The sequence below is a fragment of the Bactrocera dorsalis genome, chromosome 1 (assembly GCF_023373825.1).
Source record: "Bactrocera dorsalis isolate Fly_Bdor chromosome 1, ASM2337382v1, whole genome shotgun sequence".
Taxonomy (NCBI): Eukaryota; Metazoa; Arthropoda; class Insecta; order Diptera; family Tephritidae; genus Bactrocera; species Bactrocera dorsalis.
The window spans coordinates 32,423,911-32,443,484 of record NC_064303.1 but is presented as its reverse complement, the minus strand read 5'-3'; the positions used below and the strand labels follow the sequence as shown (position 1 = coordinate 32,443,484).

General features: G+C 29.6%; 3 protein-coding genes across 11 annotated transcripts in view; 1 reads left to right on the top strand and 2 right to left on the bottom strand.

Moving 5' to 3' along the window:
- Positions 1-4,035: 4,035 nt before the first annotated feature.
- The window catches only part of LOC105221840 (beta-1,4-glucuronyltransferase 1), a 289,787-nt gene continuing 274,248 nt past the window's right edge, over positions 4,036-19,574 (bottom strand). For all 9 annotated transcript variants that reach the window (XM_049451423.1, XM_049451414.1, XM_049451438.1 and 6 more), the window contains 5 exons: positions 9,034-9,347; positions 8,509-8,969; positions 8,017-8,445; positions 7,650-7,959; positions 4,036-6,859 (listed from right to left, as the gene is read on the bottom strand). In XM_049451423.1, the coding sequence (XP_049307380.1) occupies positions 6,662-6,859; positions 7,650-7,959; positions 8,017-8,445; positions 8,509-8,969; positions 9,034-9,222 (1,587 nt within the window). In that variant the 5' untranslated portion in view covers positions 9,223-9,347 and the 3' untranslated portion in view covers positions 4,036-6,661. The remainder of the gene's footprint in view (positions 6,860-7,649; positions 7,960-8,016; positions 8,446-8,508; positions 8,970-9,033; positions 9,348-19,574) is intronic.
- Positions 9,544-11,186, bottom strand: LOC105221839 (DNA polymerase delta subunit 3). Its single transcript, XM_011198968.4, has one exon. It carries the CDS (start codon positions 10,955-10,957, stop codon positions 9,566-9,568), a length of 1,392 nt encoding a protein of 463 aa, XP_011197270.2. The 5' UTR covers positions 10,958-11,186; the 3' UTR covers positions 9,544-9,565.
- LOC115065811 (uncharacterized) lies at positions 12,114-14,418 on the top strand. The gene is made up of 5 exons (XM_049451516.1): positions 12,114-12,440; positions 12,515-12,656; positions 13,251-13,455; positions 13,519-13,728; positions 13,796-14,418. Exons 1-5 carry the CDS (start codon positions 12,430-12,432, stop codon positions 14,170-14,172), a joined length of 945 nt encoding a protein of 314 aa, XP_049307473.1. The 5' UTR covers positions 12,114-12,429; the 3' UTR covers positions 14,173-14,418.

The window sequence follows — 19,574 nt, the reverse complement described above, 5'->3', positions numbered from 1 at the left end:
TTTTCTTCGCTTTGTCTGCATTTAAAATGTGTTTTATATGTCTCGATACGGGCATTGAATTTTTCAAATTTCTATGCCAACATTTAAAATGTGATTCTCTTTATTTGTGTATTTTTGGTTTTCTAATGCGTCATTATATTTAATTGAAATTTTTTTTTTAATTTTTCTCAAATAAAATATTTTATTTTTTTAAATTTTACTTAAATGAAATATTTTTATTTTTTTCGTTTTGTTTTTATTCTTATATATTTTTTGTTTTAAAGTTTTGTATTTTTCACTGCTGCTACATTTTAATATGGACTACATGTTTTATAATTTTCCACCCATTTTCGCTTGGCACCAGCCACTTGTTCGCAATTCAATTGTTTTCAGCTTTTGTTTCGTTCCTTAACATGCATACATATACATATACATATACATGTATGTATTTATTTATTTATATTGTAACACACCTCTACAGTGCGCAACGATTCTTCAAATTTGTTGTAATTGTTTTTAGCTATGGAAGCAGCTCAACTGCCATTTTCTGGTTGTCTATTTGTATTTATTATTTTATTTTGTTTTGTTTTGTGATTTTTTACAAAATTGGTTTTCACTAGCAAATAACTATCAAAGTTTTTAAGTTTTTTTCATAACTTTTTTATTTTTATTTCAAGTAGCAATCGACAGCATTTTAATTGAACCAAATGTTTTATATTCCACATTGCGAATATTTTACTTAGATGCATGCACTTTTTATTTTTTTTTTCGGAAGTGAAAATGAAATAGTTTTATTTTTTTGTTAAATTCCTGCTGTTTCTATTTGCATTTTTTGTAAATTATTTTGTTTGAGTAATAAATTTTATAATTTTTAGTTTTTTTTATTAAATTTTATTTATTTGCGATTTAAATTTTAAATCTTTTTTGTGTTTCTCATTGGATTATTATTTTTTTAATATATTATATATTTTTTTTTTTAAATTTTATTAATTTTTTTTAAATTATTTTATTTATTGAACTTATTATTTTTTTACTTTATTTACATCATATTTTTTAATATACAAAATATTTTATTTTTTAATTTTATTCAACAGAAGATTATATATATATTTATTTATTTTGCTTAACGATGTCGTGTGTTTCGTTATTTTTTATATATTTTTATTTTTATTTAAAGTATTTTATTAATTACATTGTTTTTATTTTATAATTAATTTATATTTTATTTTCAGATATACAAAATAAAATATTGTTATTAACTTTTTCAAATTGTTGTTCATTAATTTTTACTATTTTTTAATTTTATTATTATTTTTAATTTTTTTTCTTTGTTGCATTCATTAAATTATCTTATATTTTATTTTTATTTGTTTATTTTTTAATTATATCTTGTGTTTCCTGATTTTTTTATATTCAATTATTTCGGTAATTAATTTTTTTTATTCTATTTTGCCTTACATTATTCTTTTTAATATACAAAATATTTTATTTTTTATTAATTTTATTAAATACAAGTTTATATTTTTAGTTTTATTAATTTTTTTTAATTAAATCTTGTGTTTTATGATTTTTTATATAATTTATTTATTAAATTGTTTTTTATTAATTACTATTATTTTTTTAGTTTTATTAAAATAATATTTATTTATTTCTTTGTTATTCTTTTAAATTTTTTCATGGTAATAATTTGTTAATTATTTTTAATATTTTCTTGTTTTAATTCTTTATTAATTATTCATTTTTATATAATAAGTGTTGTTGTACTTTATTATTTTTACTTGTTATTCTTGGGTCAAACCAATTTTTAATTATTTTTTTTTATTTTTTATTACTTTACTAATTTTTATTTATAAAAACAAATTTTTTATTTCATATTTTTTATTTCTTTAATTTTGACCAAAATTAATTTTGTGCGTTACGTCTTTTACATTTTTTGAAATTTTTTAACTTCATTACATTTTATTTTATATTGTAGTTTTTTATATGTTTTTAAGCCTGGTTATTACACTGGTGGTAAGCGACGGTTCCTAGAGGGGGGTTTTTACTGCCCTGTAGGTGTTATACCGTTGCTGTGACAGCTCTATTGATGCTGAAGGCATTTCCATCCCCTCATCAGCCAAAAAACACATTTTTCCTTTATTTATTATATATCTCCTTTTTTACTTAATTTTTCTGCAATAATTTTATTTTATTTTAATTAATTTACCTTTTTCAAATATATACATAATTTTTATTACTTTTTAATTTTTATAATTTTGTTTATTTTAGAAAAATTTTGTTTTTGTTATCTTATTCTTTATTATTACTTAATTTTTTTATTATTTAAACATAGAGATTTTTTATTTATTTTATTTATTTTTATCACAGATTTTTTCTTTTGTTATTTTTATTTTTATATATTTTTATCATTTATTATTTACTAAAGTGAATTAATATATTAATTATTTTTCATTTTTTATGTCACAACATTTTGTTATTATTTTTATTTTTTATCAATTTGTTTTAATTTATAATTTTTTTGTTTTATCTTTTTGTCTTCATTCATTTTATTTATATATTCATATTCATTATTTTTTATTCATATATTTTCCATTCGTATTAGCTTTTTATTTTATTTTTTTCATGTATTTATTACTGAAGTGATTTTTTTTACTTTTTCCGTATTTCGTATTTCAAATTTTTTTATTGTTATTTATGTTTTTGTTATAATATTCCTTGGAAATTTATAAAGTTTTGGTTTTAAGTTATTATCTTCATTTATTTTTATATCTTTTTTACTAAATTTGTTTTTTTTTTTATTATATTTATTTGATATTTTACTTGAGTTTTCTTAATTTCTTTCTTTTTTTATTTTATTTTTTTTTTAATATTAATTTATTAGTTTTTTTATATTTCAGAAGTTTTCATATTTAATTTTTTTTAAATATATTTTTTATACTTCAAATTCTTTTTATTTTTTCCCGTGTTGAGCTTAGTACTTTCAGTAATATTTATTAATAAATTTATTATATACATATGTATTTCACAGGGTTGTAAACTCATGTCTTATTGATGGCAGGAAGTTGGCGATTTAATAATGGAATTGAGAACTTAAATAGGAAACTATAAACCTTTAGTTTTTATAGGATAAAAGTAATAATCTAACCTCATCTAATATATAGCTAAGAGAATATGAGATTTTTTAAATACCAAAAATCAAAATTTGCAAAAAAAACTTAAATTTCTTAAAATTTTTATAATTATAATTTTATACATTTAAATATAATTAGTTTTTACATTTTTTTTTGGAAATTTGAAATTCAAAACCCACAAAAAAAAATTGCAAAGTAAAAAAAATAGTTTTTCCAAATTTTGTTTACTAAATTTTAGCGTTTAAATTGGAAAAAAAATTAATTTATGTGCAAAAATTTTCCAACTTCTTTTTTCCTACCATTTTGCAAAATTTTGATTTGAAAAAAATATATTTATTAATATATATCGATTAATTTTTATTCAGCAAATATCATCAAATACCATGGCTTTCTGGCGACTCGCACACACTAAGTGTGCGCTGGTCTCAAATATCTCTAGTGTTCCCTATTTGTTGTAGCGTAGTTTATAGTTGAAGAAGTCTTTGACGCTACTAAAATATCAAATTCTTTATTTCTCATAATTTTTTTATAATAAAAATGCATTTTGTTTTATAGCAAACTAAATACTCAAAGTGTTTTCTCTTAAGTATATACATGCCGTTATAGTGTTAGTGCGTTTATAATACATACACAAATAGTTTTTGTTTCTATTTTTTATAGCAAATTTAATAGTTTAGTAGAAGTTTTTATTTAGTGGCATTTTTTTAAATATAGTTTTTAATTAAATTGTTGTATTTTTAGTCAAATATACATTCTTTGTATGTATGCGTAATTAATTACTAGTCTGCAATGCCTACTTAACTAGACTACGAGCTAGTTTTATGTGCAGTACTTATACAAATACTTAGATTACTCACTTTGCATTGAGTGGATACAAATTTTTATTATTATTATTATTGTTTTTTTTTTTTTATATCAGTAATTTAGTTTTGCTTAATACAACTTAGTGACTATGTGTTTGCAAAAAAAGTTTGAATGTATTTGTAATTATTTATTTACTTTGTATTGTTTTTTATGCACTTTTTAATTACTTTTTTAATTACTAGAGTTCAAATATCACGGTTCTTACGCTTACAAAAGGCTATTATAATAATTTATTACTTTTTTTCAGACATTTATTCACGCAGTAAAATGTTGAAAGTTAAATGTTATATTTAAATAAAATAATTATGTAATTGCGGCATTAAATTTAAATATAAGAAAAATAAAATTACAAAATGAAGCATTTAAATATAAATTGGCAGACATTTGTTGCAGTTAGTGAAGAGTTTTTATGATGGAAATTAGGTGGAAGTCTATTTTATTGCATTTTTTTGTAGTTTTGACTTATGATTTTTTTTTTCAAAATGTAAATAAAATGTTTCCTTTAAGTGCTATTTGCTACAAAATATTAATATTTTTACAAAAATTGGATTAATACATTTTTTTAATAACAGCCGTCTTCGATGTAGCAAAATTTAGAGTGGTGATACGAAGAAGTAAATGGTATAAAAACTGGTATAATTTACCGAGTAGTTATACACAAAAAACTGGTATAAAAATTGCTACACTATGGCAAGCGATTATATCATCTTGAATGAAATGTTAGCGTGGTGAAGCGAACAAAAAACTGGTATAAAATCTGCATTAACTCGGCAAGCGATTATACTTTCATAAGATAGCATCTGGCTTCAATTAGCCAAAGAGGTATTTGAGAGGGGGGAAGTGAACAAAAAGTGGTATAACATGGTCTCAGCTGGCTGTGTTTGCTAAAAAGTTCGATAGTGGTGAAATGATGGGATAACTGGTAATCAGAAATTTTAAAAGTTATATTATAGCAAGTCCTTAGCATGACATTAGTGAACAACGTTTTCCCAAAAAAGTTTGAGAGTACTGATCCGAACGAAGATTTGGTATAAATGAGCATTAACATCAATTGGCTGCGCTTCGACAAAAAAAAATTGAGAGTGCTGATGCGAACAAAGAACAGATATAATTTATCTCTCCGTTGTACCAATAAAAAGTGATATACATATAGAACAGAACATAAAATGGCGAATCGAACAAGCAACTGGTATAAAAAGTGTTACAATTTAGCAAAATTTTTAAATGTATTTATTTTTACTTTCAAATGTGTAGTTCAAATTGAACGAGTCGGGCAAAGTAGGCGAATCGAAGACGGCTGGTGGGCATAGCATTTCAGCACTTTTAAGAGATTTTAAACCAAGTCAAATTATTTTCTGTTTAAAATGAAGGCGTATAGAAGTTATCGTTAACAGGCGAAATAAAAATTAAAAAAAAAAATGTAATTGAAAAGCAAAATTAAAAACTAATTTTAAAAATATTTTGCTTTTAATTGCTATATACACTACAAATAAGAAGCCCATTAATAAACATTTTAAACCCGAAAGTATTAGTGAAGGAGCTAAAATGTACTAAATTCAGAATTATTAAAAAAAATATTTAATTTTGACTTATTTTAATTAACACAACAATGTACACAAATTTTTACGAAAATACGAAAGTACATTTACATATTGATAATTATGTAAGCGCGTGTGTGTGCTTTGTATACACTTTAAGTGTTTAACAAATTTAATTTTTGGCGCTTAAAGGTATGCTTCACATTTTTCAAATTCTTTTGTGTGTGACTATTACGCGTTTTAATTTCAACGCGTATTTTTTTGTTTTGCTGTATATATTCGTTAAACTTACTAGTAATTAATTAACAATACAAAAATATCTAAGTTTCTTTCACTAATCTAATGTTTTTGAACGCATTTTCGATTTTTTTTTGTTTTGCTTCAAATCACTTATTTTCGCAAACATATTTTAAAAATATGTATGTAGCGGCATCATTTTACAAAATAAAATTTTCGAGCTTGCAAATTTTACGATATCTTTTTCCCAATTATTTTCCTAAAAAATATATTCTTTCGAATGTTCAAATTTTACAAAATTTCATGTTCAAATGTTCAAAAAAAAAATTTACTCATAAACAAAATATTTTTTTGAACTTCAATATTTTAATTTTTCTTTATAAGTTGAACAAAATTTTTTTTCGAACTTTCAAATTTTACAATTTTTTTTTTTAAATTTACACACAAAAAAATATATTTTCGAACTTTCACTTTACATATATTTTTTTTGCTATAATATCATGCGCTTATATACTTTAGTTTTGTGACAATTTTTAATTAATAGCTACAGTTACGTTACAAAAATATTTTTGAGATTATTCTTTGCATATTTAAACTAAAGAAACGAAATAAAAATTGAAATCAAACTACTATAAAATCATTTACAGTGCGTGTTGGCTCAAATCGACGCTATTAGTTAGTAATTACTAGACATAATTGCAACTATGCATTTGCTGACAAATAATTTAATATAACGGTATATATATTCTACATACATATACACTTCCGTCAACAGTATATCGTTAATGTTTCGCTGCAGCAGTGCGCCACGTCTTAAAAAAGTAGTATTTTGAATTGTAGTAGTAGTCTTTTAATTCCATGCTTATTATAGCTTAAAAAAGTTTTTCAACTTTTTTGCCAATTTATTAGTTACTATACAACGCAGCCCTGACGCACACCATACATGATCTTCAATTCAGGATAGATAATTTTACGTATAAGTTGATTCGTTTTGCCCGCCAACATGGCGCGACGATTATCTTTTTGCAGCACTTTAATGCCGGGTTTGTGCACGAGGAAGGCATTGTCCAATATATGGAACTCGTAGTCTAAAACGCAGAGCGCATAGCCCTGTAAAGGAAAAAAAATCAAATAATTTTTTTTATTAATTTTTTAAATTTTTTTTAATTATTTAATTTTTTTTTATTTTTTTTAATAATTTATTTTTTTAATTTTTATTTTAAACAATTTATATTTTATTTTTAATTTAAATTTTTTTTAAATAATATTTTTTTAGTCTTTAAATTTTTTTAACTTTATTTGATTTTTTGAGCAGTTTATGTGTTAAATTTTCTTTTTAATATTTTAATTACGTTTTGAATTATTTTGATAAAGTTAAAAAAGAATGGTATAATAAATTTTAAAGAATTTTTTTTATAAATTTTTTGTTTGATGTTTACAATTTTTTTGGAACTTCATCAATTATTTTTAATTTTTCTTAACTTTATTGAACTTATATCTTTTTTTATTAATTATTATTTTTCAATTATTATGATCAGATGTATTAATTATTACAATACAAATTTTATTATTTATTTATTTTTTTATTACAATATTTGCTGCACTTCTTATTTGTCCACGCTTTTTTTAATTTATTAAGATTTAAAAATTTTATTTTGTTGAATTTTTTTTTCAATTCTTCAACATTTTTTTTAAATTATTAAAAATTTGTTACTGATGTTTACAAATTTTTGTTTTAATTTTTTGTAATATTTTTTATTTATTTTTATTTAAATTTCTTTATTTTTTAAACTGTTTTAAGTTAGAACTTTTTTTCAATTTAACAATTTCATTTACTATTTTCAATTAAAAATTTTTTTTTAATTTTTTAAATTACAAAATTTGCTACACTTCGTTTTACCTGCGTCATCTTATCACTTTTGCCCTCCCAGCTCAGTCGCTCGTCGTAGTGCGGATCGGCATGTGTGCCAATATAGATGGGCTCCCAATGCCGGAAATAGCCTGTACGCTTGCCTATGTGGAAAACGCTCAGCTCATCGGTTTCATTTGCGGCCATCCACTCCTTGGACTGTGGCACACCATGACAACTGGCGCAGACGCGCTTATGGAAGGGTATCGCTTTGCCGGTGCGCAAATATTCTTGCAACTCCGTTTTGTCGCGTGGCACAGTTGCATTCGCCTCCACCTCGAAGATGGAGAGCGGAAAAACTCTGTAAGCAATGGAAATTATAGCAATAAAGAATGGTAACATATTTAGTTGTATATACCTCGGCGCTTTGCGCTGCAGATACGCGTCGTTGCGCGCAATCATTTCGAGAAACTTCTTCACCAAGCCGGGATTTGGATACAATTCAATATCTGAGGCTAATATGAAATGTGTTAAGGCAGCATCGCGCGCAATATTACGACCCACATTCACCGGATATAATAATTTCTTTTGTGACTTATATAAATGGCCGGAACTGACATTGAAATAGGGTGGCGGCAACGTGCAATTATAGGGCGTCTTCAGCACTTCTGATTGCTTCGCCACCTGTTTGGGTATATGTTTCGTGCTGAAGTAAAGATGAAACGTGGTAAAAGTGCGCACCAACGGACTTTCTGGCAGGCATTCACGCAGGTACTTTATGGCGTCAATGGTCGGTTGATAGTCAGTGCCCGGTGTGTGCATCGCAATGCTGACGGGCGCATTCCAACTATATAAAAATAAGTGAAATTAGTGCTTGATAAAATATACAAAATATTTCAGATGGACTCACCGCTCCAGCAGCGGTATGAGATTATCTAAAAATGTATAGTCCGCATGCGTTGTATAAGTGATCGATTCGGAGCACTTGAGCGGACCATGATCGGCGCGTACGTAGTTCTTGAGTACCCAGAAATCGCCACGTTGCAAGACCTCAGGCTTGAAGTCGCGATCGTAACAATTTAAGAGCGTTTCCAGCCGTACTTCTGGGTCTTTTTCTTCAGCGACTGCGGCATCGCCATCATTTACAGTATTATTTGTGTATACAGCGGATTCTACTATGGGAGCAACGCCACCAATATTCCCCGCCACGGCGCTACCGACTTGATTTTGTGTGGGCGCTGCAGCAGCTGTAGCAGGCGCCGCCGCCGCAGCGCCACCGGAATCGTTGGGTGATAGTGGCGATAATGAAAGATCGTTAGACGCAGGTGGCGGTGGCGGGGGCGGCTGTATTTTGTCACCTATTAGTTGTGCCTGTAAGTGAAAACCGCAAAATTATTTTTTTAAATCCATATTTGTTTTATATGATAGTGCTTACGCTATTCGCTGTATCCACGCCGCGTTCCTGTATGAAGAATGTGTTGCTGCCATTAAAGCCGGTGCCATTGCCAATCATAACATGGCTGCATATGTAGAGTATGACCAGAATATTGATCAATATGCTGCAACGGAGCAACCAATTGCGGCGTGTGAACATTTTCTGACCTAAAGGCTCGAAGCGCACCATTTTTGTGTGTGTTTAGTGCGGCAGTGGAGGACTAGTAGTTACGTGTAACGTGTAGGAAGGAAGCAAGTTTTCAGCTGCTTGCTAGCGTATGTAAAGTATAAAGGTTTTGCAATAATAAAGTACACCTGTAAAATTTAAAATATATTACGTTAACACTTTTAAATTAATAATAAATAGCTAATATTTAGGGGGTGAAATTATCGATTGCCGATAGATGTGCTTCATTTTTGTATGCATAAAACAACAATAAAGAAATAAACATTTTCTTTTATAAACAAAATTTATTCAATAAAGATTAAATACTAGAAAGTTTAAAATTACATAATTATTAAATTTTCAACAACTACTTCTTTTTAAAGAAATTCATGATGTTGCCCTGCTTCGTTTTGGCAGCTGGCGTTGGCTTGGATTTGCTTTCCTTCGGGCTTTTCTTTGGGCTTGTCTTCTTGGGTGTCTTTTGACGTGCAACTGCTGGCTTCGCATGTGTTTTCGACTTAATCGTAATTACAAAACCATCCTCATCCAAGTATGTTTCTGATTTTGGCGGTGTATCAGCTATTTCAGTTACTTCTTCTGTATCGAGTTTTCCTTGCTTTGGTTGTGGTTGTTCCTCTTGTTCCACATCATCATCTTCATCATCTGAATCTTCGATACGCAAACGTTTGCGACTGCTTGTAGCTGCTTCCTCTTTCTCGGTTTCTTTTACTTTGCGCCGCAGCTTATTGATCTCTTCTTCCTCATCCGATGATTCGACGTGCACTTCAACTGGCGCCTCTTCGTCCTCTTCCATTTTACTTTCCTCCTTCGACTCATCTTCATCGTCGAACAATTGTGCTGAAGTGTTGGCTTTATCAGCTTCTTTTTTGACTGTTTCTTTGTTGTCAGTTTGCTTTTTAAAGAAATCATTCAATTTCTTGGGCGACTTTTGACGGATGACACCAGTAGCCGCTTTACTCGTAGTTTCCGCCGATTGTTTTCCTTTGGGCGCAAAAAAGTTACCGATACCTTTTTGACCACTAGCTGTCGCTGCGGCAGCCTTTTTGTCTTTTGGCGAATTTTTTTTCTGTTCGTTTGTCTTGTGTGGTGACTTTTTGCCAGCATCTAATTCGCTTTTTGCTTTATCTTGTGGTGATGGTTTATCTTTTGCTGCTGCCTTAGATTTAGACGAGCCAGCATCTTTGTTTTTAGTATCTGTAGCAGAGCTGCTATCTGAAGTATTGCTTTGTTTAGTTTTGGCAAAAGCGTTCGCAATTCCTTTTGCCGGTTTAACATCTATTTTACTTTCCAATTTGCCGGATTCATTTTTAGTCGATTCTACATGGCCATTGATTTGTTTAGCGCCACCCGTACGCGTTTGTAAGTCTTCTATTTTGATAGCGCACCATGTTACCGGTTTTAAATCTTCAGCCGGCGCTTTTGCGCCACCGGCTATTTCAACAGAGTAAAGGGCGGACTCGGCATCTTCCAATTTACTTAACCATTCTTTCAACTTTTCTTCGCCTTTGACGATAGTAAATATCTCTTTATTAGCATCCTCCTTTTCAAGGCCATGGATAACAAACCGCTTTTCATACTTGATGCCATCCTTTTCTTGTTGCTTTAAATATTTTGTTAGTGTAGAACTAATTTCATCAATTGGCATGTGATACTCATTTATTAAATCCGTTAGCAATACACGCTTGTCGAAATTTATTACACAATCATTTAGCGCTTCCTCTAATTTAGCAGCACACATATTTTCTCTTCCTATTTTTTGAATATATTCTCGAATTTTCACTTGAATTACGACCGGCAAATTTATAAATTCGCAAAAACTCAAAAATATAAGAAATGCCCGTTCACAATGGATTTCACAATTGCGCAGCTGTCAAATTGGAATGCGAGCCACATGTGGATTACGTCAGCAAGATATGCAAGTATGATATACACAAGATATGCGGCGGTGTGGAATGTAACACATATAAAATAACGTTAAGTTTTAAAAGTTTTATTCAAACTTATATAAGAAAGTAATATAACAAGATTTTTACTTTTATTTTTTTACACTCAGGAAGAAAAATCATGCATTAGGAATCTGATGGTTTTTTGTGATTTTTGGTTATTTAAATTCACTTCTTGCTCTTCATACATATAAATTATTGTGTTATTAAATTTATATTATAAATAATTATATTGAGAATTCTTTTATGAATTTAAAGATATTTTCATGTTCAATATGTGTATCAAATTCGATGCTTCTTCTGTCAAATTGTAACTACTGACTAAATTAAGTCTTGCCGAAACATTTGGAAGTGACTTCTGTTAGTTTGCAGACTACTATGTTTGTACTATAATAGATAATTTTTTTTTGAAATAATATATAATATTTTAAAAATATTTATATTTAACATGTGGACAGGTGTATTACTAATTATTGACACAATTGAAAACTTTACGTAATCGTATCAACGTAAATGCCAGAGTAAAACACCAGAAATGAAACTAATATAAATTAAATTAGTAGAAGTCCCATGATGTATAGTTTCAAATATAATCAAGGTTTTATTTAGCGCTTAAGTTTTTACTAATTTTTTTTTGTGGAAAAATATTTTTTGGACTTAAACAAAATGTTGTGCTAAAAGAAAATTTAGTTAAATTAAAAATCTTTTATACTTTTTTTATAATTATGTCTGCAGAAAAGTTATTATTAGCCGTGTTTTATTTGACAATCACAAGCTAATAAATAAATCATGGACAAATAAAATGCTCTTAGAATATTATATTAATATATGTTATTCGCTTAAAAATGAATTGTGTTGGCAATGTGGACAAGAATAATTAGCTGACATACAATTTAGTTTGAAATTTCAAATTTGTAAACGGAATATTAATATACCATACAAATACATTTATTTTAGGCCTAGAATGCAAAAAAACATGTGTTCATTTTTGTTTTAATTTTAACTCAATATTCATCCAAAAAATCTGTAATTTTGCGTTGTTTATAATTTTATCAGTCATAATGAGATTTCTCGCTATTGCCAACAATTTTTTTTTTGTGGAAAAAAACCTAGCTATTGTGAATGAAAAAAATCGATGAACTGGCAATGCCTCTAGTTCAATATACAAGCTGTGACAGCTTATGACAAGTCAACATAATTATGTTGGCTAAGTCTTTCGTATAAAATCAGCTAATAGCTTAATTTGCTGGTCAAATAAAACACGTTTATGGAGAAAAGGTAAACTTTGAATTTTTAAATTTGTAAATAAACTTTCCGCAAACTAAATTATTATTTATTTTGTTTATCTACAGCAAAAGAAAAGTTTGGACAAAGGCCGAGACGCTCCTATTCCTAAAATGCTACAACGAGAGGAAGGATGAGTTCCTGCATGCGCGCAAGAAAAAGTTCGCCTATGAAAACGTCTTGAAGGACATGATATTACAAGGATTTACGGTAAGAATATTTTTAGGTTAATGTGTAAATATTTATATACATATACACTCAGTCCTTTTTTTACGCGATTATTGGTTCTGCCACTAATCGCGTAAAAAAAAATCGCGTAAAAATGGTTAGTTTTCCTATATTAACTGACGAATTGGTTCCGAATATAAAAAATATCGCGTATAACAAAATATGCGCGCAAAAAAATATTCAAAAACAATACAATCAGTTTCAAATTTCATACATATGATTTATTCATTCATAACAAAATAAAAAATACAAAACAAAAACCATATATAAAAGAGAAGGAAATAGAAAATAGGTAGATTTATTGAAAAAAAAAACCGTTGAATGCTGTTCAATCACTGTCATTATCCGTAGTGGAAATTATTCTTAGCCGCTTATTTTGATGGCCGGCGCTGATATATGAATAGTATGAACTATGGATTGATGTTCTGATTGACTAAGCATCTCCGACTGACAAAATTAACTGAATTTATGGTGCAATTCAGTTAATTTTGTTTGAACCGCGTTAAAGTGAAATAGCGTAAAAAGAGATCGCGTAAAAAAAGGACTGAGTGTACATAAATACATATGTTTCCATAGGATACAACGGTGAATGTGGCTGCCCTTGTAGCAAAAATGCGAACGCTTTTCAACGCGTATAAAACAGCGAAAGATAAAAAGCAGACTGGAACAATACCATACATGTCGGAAATGGACGAAATTTTTGGCGAAAATCGCTTAGTGTCCAAAAACCACACCATAAACTTTGGTACAGACACTCAAGAGGCATTGATTGAGTCAAGTGGTTAGTTCAAATTTAATTTTCATTACGTATTGCTTGAATTCGCGTTTTTATATTTTTAAACAGAGGATACAACGGTGAATGCGGCTGCCCTTGTAGCAAAAATGCAAACGCTTTTGAACGCGTATAAAACAGCAAAAGATAATGAAAAGCAAACTGGAACAATACCATACATGTCGGAAATGGACGAAATTTTTAGCGAAAGTTGCTTAGTGTCCAACAACCACACCATAAACATTGGAACAGATCCTCAAGAGGCATTGATTGAGTCGAGTGGTTAGTTCAATTTCATTTTCATTACGTATTGCTTATATTGAATTCGCTTTTTTATATTTTTAAACAGTAAATCAGTTCTTAAAAGAGTCCACTGATTTTGAAGCAATACTCGACGATATGCAAAGTACCTCCAGGCAGAGCCGGTCTGCACTAAATAGTAGCATGTGCACACCAAATGAGGCGTATCCACAAGATCTGAACGCAGCAAATGCTACTCCATATCCCGGTTATCGGAAAAGCGCTAAAGAACGATATTTTGAACAAAAAATGGAACTAAAAAGAAAAAGTGCAGAGGAAAAGGCGAACTTCTACGCGAATATACAAAGTAAGATACATGATTTGATGGAAAAACGAGATCTCCAGATGGAAATCGAACAAAAAAAACTAAAAATAGAAGAAGAAAAATTAAAACTTTTACGGCAGTATATTATGAAAAACAGATAGCAAAATTAATTGATTTCATAACGAATATATATAAAATACGATATAAAAAAGCTAATAGCTTAATTTGCTGGTCAAATAAAACACGCCTATTATGTAAAAGAAGCTCGGATCTAGCTTTCGATAAATGCATTTACTCGACAGTTTTCATTTTACTAAGAAATGGTTATGTATTGTTTTCAATGACCTAACTAACAGTGGAATATACGTAAATACATAATATATGTATGTATGTACGTATCCCGACAATATTAATTATTTTCAAATTACTACTCCCAAATAACGAATTTTAAAATTAAAAAAAAACTTTTATCTAAAAAATCGGACTTAACATAAAAACGAAATTTTTCACTCAAAATGCCGAATTGAAATAAGTGTTAATAACAAAATATAACCAAAAAAAAAAATGTTTTAAATTTGTTGCTTCTAAATACCGAATTGGAAACTGAAAAATAAATTTTTAATTACAAAAATCGGACCAGAAATAAAAATGTTGAGGTAAAAATGGGATTGAAAATAAAAATATGTATGCTAATCCAAGTTTAAAATTAAAAAGTTTTATGTTTTTATTTTATTTTTAAACTTTTTAGTTTAGTTTTAAGTTTTAAACTTTCATTTTCTTGTTAAATGTTTCATTTTTAATTTTTATTTTATTTTTAAGTTTTTAACTTTCATTTTGTTGTTAATTTAATTTATTATTTCATACTTGCGTTATATAATTTTGGTTGTCTTTGTAAAGGAAAAGCTTATTTTTAATAAAATTTCAATTGAACACTTTATAAATCAACGGGTAAATATTTTCATTAAAAATTTTAATTCGAAACATAATTTTTTAATTATTATTTTAATTTTTAAATAAAAATATATTATATATGTAGATTTGATTTTGGATTTTGAGATTAAAAATGAAATTTTTAATTACTAATTCCAATTTTCATCAATATTTTCATTGCAAATTTCAATTAAAAAAATATATCATATCAAAAAGTGCAAATAAGTTGAGAGCTCTACGCAAAATATTGTACAAACGGTTGTACCATATACCTGTAAGTACATACATATTTATGTATGTATGTATGATGGTTTATGATTTGTTAAAATTGAGTTTACGGGCGTCACTGTCCGTGACGCATTCAAATTACATGTAAACGGCCACCGTTTCGAGTGTTTATTTGCACAGATTTTTTCAACAATACGCAGTACCAATTATTTTTTTAGGTTAAACATTGTTTTCATTTTTATTTTTTCAAATATTTTCGCATACGACGAAATGCTGTTGGAGCGCTTTAAATGTTTACATAAAGTTTTGAGCGCAATTTACATCATTAATTTCTTATATTTTTTATTTAAGATAAAACCGTTTTATTAACATCTCTTTCTTCTTTATCTCTTTATTTTTGCCACCTTTTCAATCAGCGCTGTCGTTTTCTGCTTAAATATGACTAATTGATGCCAATGCTCTTTGTTGGGTATTTTATTTGTTTGCTGATTCTTGTAGCCGGTTTCAAATATGCCGCATTCTTTCCACTTGTGTTTTGCATGCTTCACACTTTCTTTGATTTCTACCTGCCGTTTTCGTTCTGCTATTTATACATATGTACATACATGATCACCCTTTGTTTACCTGGAAATAATCGTGAAAATTTCACACACACACATACATACATATCGCGGTTGCAGTTATGTGTGCAAATCAGTTGGTTCTGGAGAGAATTGTAATTATCTGTTTAATTCAATCTTCCATACATACATACATACATATTTACATGTTAATGATTATCGCTGAAGGCGGGAACAGCGAAGTCAATTTGCCAATTGAGGTTGTGCGGTATTTGTTATTTTCTGTTATATGCACTTTTTTGGGTAAAAATCGAAATCTTTAGTTAAGATATTTCAATAAAAAATTAAAACAGGAAAAAATATACCCTTCACAGGTGCCTTTCTTTTAGTAACTTTGTGTTCAGTTTGTATGGAAGATATATGCTATAGTTAACCGATCTGAACAATTTCATCGGATTTTACATTGTTGTCTTAGAAAATAATCTATACCAAATTTCGTGAATATATCTCGTCAAATGCAAAAGTTTTCCATACCAGCACTAGATATCGATCGTTCAGTTTGTATATCAGCTATATACTATAGTAAGCCAATCTGAACAATTTCTGCGTATATTACATTATTATCATAGAAAATAACCTGTGCCAACTTTTGTGAAAATACATTGTCCGTTTTCCGTTCAAGAACTTGATTTCGATCGTTCAATTTGTATGGCAGCTATATATTATAGTGGTCCAATATCGGCAGTTCCGGCAAATGAGCAGCTTCTTGAAAAGAAAATGACGTTTGCAAAATTTCAAAACGATATCTTCAAAACTGAGGGACTAGTTCGTATATATACAGACAGACGGACAGACAGACAGACAGGCGGACATGGCTAAATCGACTCAGCTCAACATACTGATCATTTATATATATACTTTATAGGGTCTCCGACGCTTCCTTCTGGGTGCTACAAACTTCGTGGCAAGCTTAATATTCCCTGTTCAGGGTATAAAAATTATATGTACGGTTATTTAACTTGTAGGCTGTGAAGTAAGGCTAATTTTTTCTAATTAAATTTTTGGACTTAAAGTTGAGAATTTAATTAAAACTATAGAATTTCAAATTTTTAATAAATAAATTGAATTAATATAAATGAAAATTGTGTTTAATAAAATACATAGAAATGAAAAATTCAAGAGAATTAAATTAACTTTAATTTAAATAAAAAAAATTTCGTTTTTTGAAAACTTTTAATTTTATATTTAATTGTAAAATTGAAAAATAATATTAATTCTGAATTTAGTCAATGATGGTTCCATGATAGACAAATTATCTACGACTCCGAAGTTATGACTGTCAACAGTGTCGCGATTGCAACGAATGTTTCTTTAATGACAGGATATTTCGTCTTGCCCTCGTTCACTACCAGACCCATTTGCTTTGATTCTTTGTCCAACCTGGAGAAAGCAGAACTAACTGCACAAAATTTCCATTGCCCAGGCTTTAAACATTGCATAAAAACCGTTTGAAAACATTTCAATAAGGCTGGTTATTAAGGGAAACTCGATGGATGTAGGCATCAAGTGAATTAACACAGAAAAACCTCTTGGACAGAGCTAAGATTGACGGTCAGGAAGTTTTCCTATGTGTTTGGTGAGATTGGCAGTGAATTGTCTTATATGGACTGCTTTTAACGTGGAACTGTATTGTCAACAATTGAACCGTCTTAAGGAAGTATTCGCCCAAAAGTGGCGAGCAGCGAGGAGATGAATTGTGTTCCATCCGGGCAACGCCAGGCCACATACATTGATGGTGACTCGCCAGATGCTGCCGGAGCTTAGTTTGGATGTCCTTATGCTTCCAAGTTTTAGTGCGGATATCTATTACCAAGTGATTACTACCTGTTCCTCTAGAGAAGCTTATGAAAATCAGTTATTTCTAAAGAATCGAATTTTTTAAAGAAATATACTTTTCAGAATGCCTGTTAAATAAAAAAAATATACTGAAAACCACTCCAGTGGCTTACAACTCCACCAACACTTTACACATAGCAACTAAGAGCCAATTTTTGCGCAAAATATTTGTAAGAACATATGCTCCAAATATGTTATGGATTTACTCACATATCCACTCGTCCTTATATAATTACATATCCACATATGATATGATGTATACATGTGACATATGCGCAGTACTTTCAATTTTCTTTATTTCCAAAGTGCACTGCTTTTATGACATCTTCAAACTACAGCAAGTAGCAAAATAATTGGCACCCCACTTGTCTTTTACGAGTATTCAAAAATGAAAAAGAAAAGGAACGAAGACAGAATTTAATGTTCGTTCTAGTTGTTGATCATACTGGCAAGAGCAAGAAAGTCGCTTTAGTACTTTGAATTCCAGAATATTTTTGGTTTTATTACTCATTTTATGTCGCATGACAGCAAACACATGAAACTCTCAAGGGAGTATGGAGGCATAGCTGGTTTTTATGAAATTTATTTCATAAGAAAAATATGGTATGCTCAGCATATGCTTTTATAACGCGTGAGTACAGTTTAAATCGACTTGTAGAGTTATGAGCTGAGAATGGGTAAAAGTAGTGTGATTTTTAAGAAAGCTGAGAATCCTTTACACATTGTATATATATCAATTTTAAATAGTACCCTCAATTAAAAGTGTATACATTTTCAATAGCCTTTTTCCTTCTTGAGACCCAGCATTCAGTGAAGAAAATATACCAGCCGTACGAGTAGGTGAGAGTATGCATGAAGACCGTGGAGAGTCGATTCGGCGCCGTTCACAGCAACTCAGCGCATTTTACGTCGAGATCTCAAGACAATGGATATGTAAAAAAGCAAAATTTGGGACGAATAGCAGCCTCATGAGATTCATTTAGAAAAAAACCGTTCGATTTGGCTTGTGGGCCGGTGGAATAATCGGTCCATATTTCTTCAAAAATGATGCCAGTGAGAACGTAACTGTCAATGGCGACCATTATCGGGTCATGATAACCGACTATTTGATGCCTGAAAGTAAAGCTCAAGATCGTGTTAACGTTAGGTTGTAGAGTTCATCCGAATCGATGGATCTCACTTCATGTTTGTCCCTTGTGTTACCCTACTCCAAAATGTGGAACAACAGATCCTCATACATCGACATAGAGCTTCGAGCCTACCATAAATTTGGTAAGGCGACTAATATCAATAGCAATCACTCCACCAAATACTGCGAAGTTTTGTCTATCAAAATATTTCAAATTCACTTTGACAACAGTGGGACAATAGATGCGAAAGTGACAAGATGATCCCACCTCGTCTTCCTCCTTATAGCTTTGGATGTGAGCGTTCGACAAAATATTTAACCGCTAAGCGTGAAAACCTGCGGTCTCCACATCTAAAATAAACTTTGCTAAAAGTAAGTAGTTGGGAGGCCCACTTATGGTGACGGTTCACTCTAGGTCAGAAGAATCTCGTACATGTACAAGTTCTGATTGTTGACCAACGCTTGTCGAGTTCACTGAAGGTCCAGCGCTAGAACGGAAGTGGACATCGGGATACCGCTTCCAGTCGAATAAAATTGGGGTGAGGGTACCCTTCCTGGCAAGCTCATCGATTTAAGTTTCCGGCGATTATGCTGTGAGCTGAGTAAAGTTGCTCGGCTATCGTAGCAAATGCACACATCTATGAAAAAAAAAAACTGTATTTCGGAGCAGGGCAATTGTTGCTACTTTGATGGCAACCATTTCCGCTTGGAAGAAGTTACAGTACTCTGGTAGCCTCAAACATAAAATTAATGCATAGTTCTCAACAGAAGATACCAGCTCCTAGTTTACCTTCATCCATCCGCTCACAGAACCTTTTCT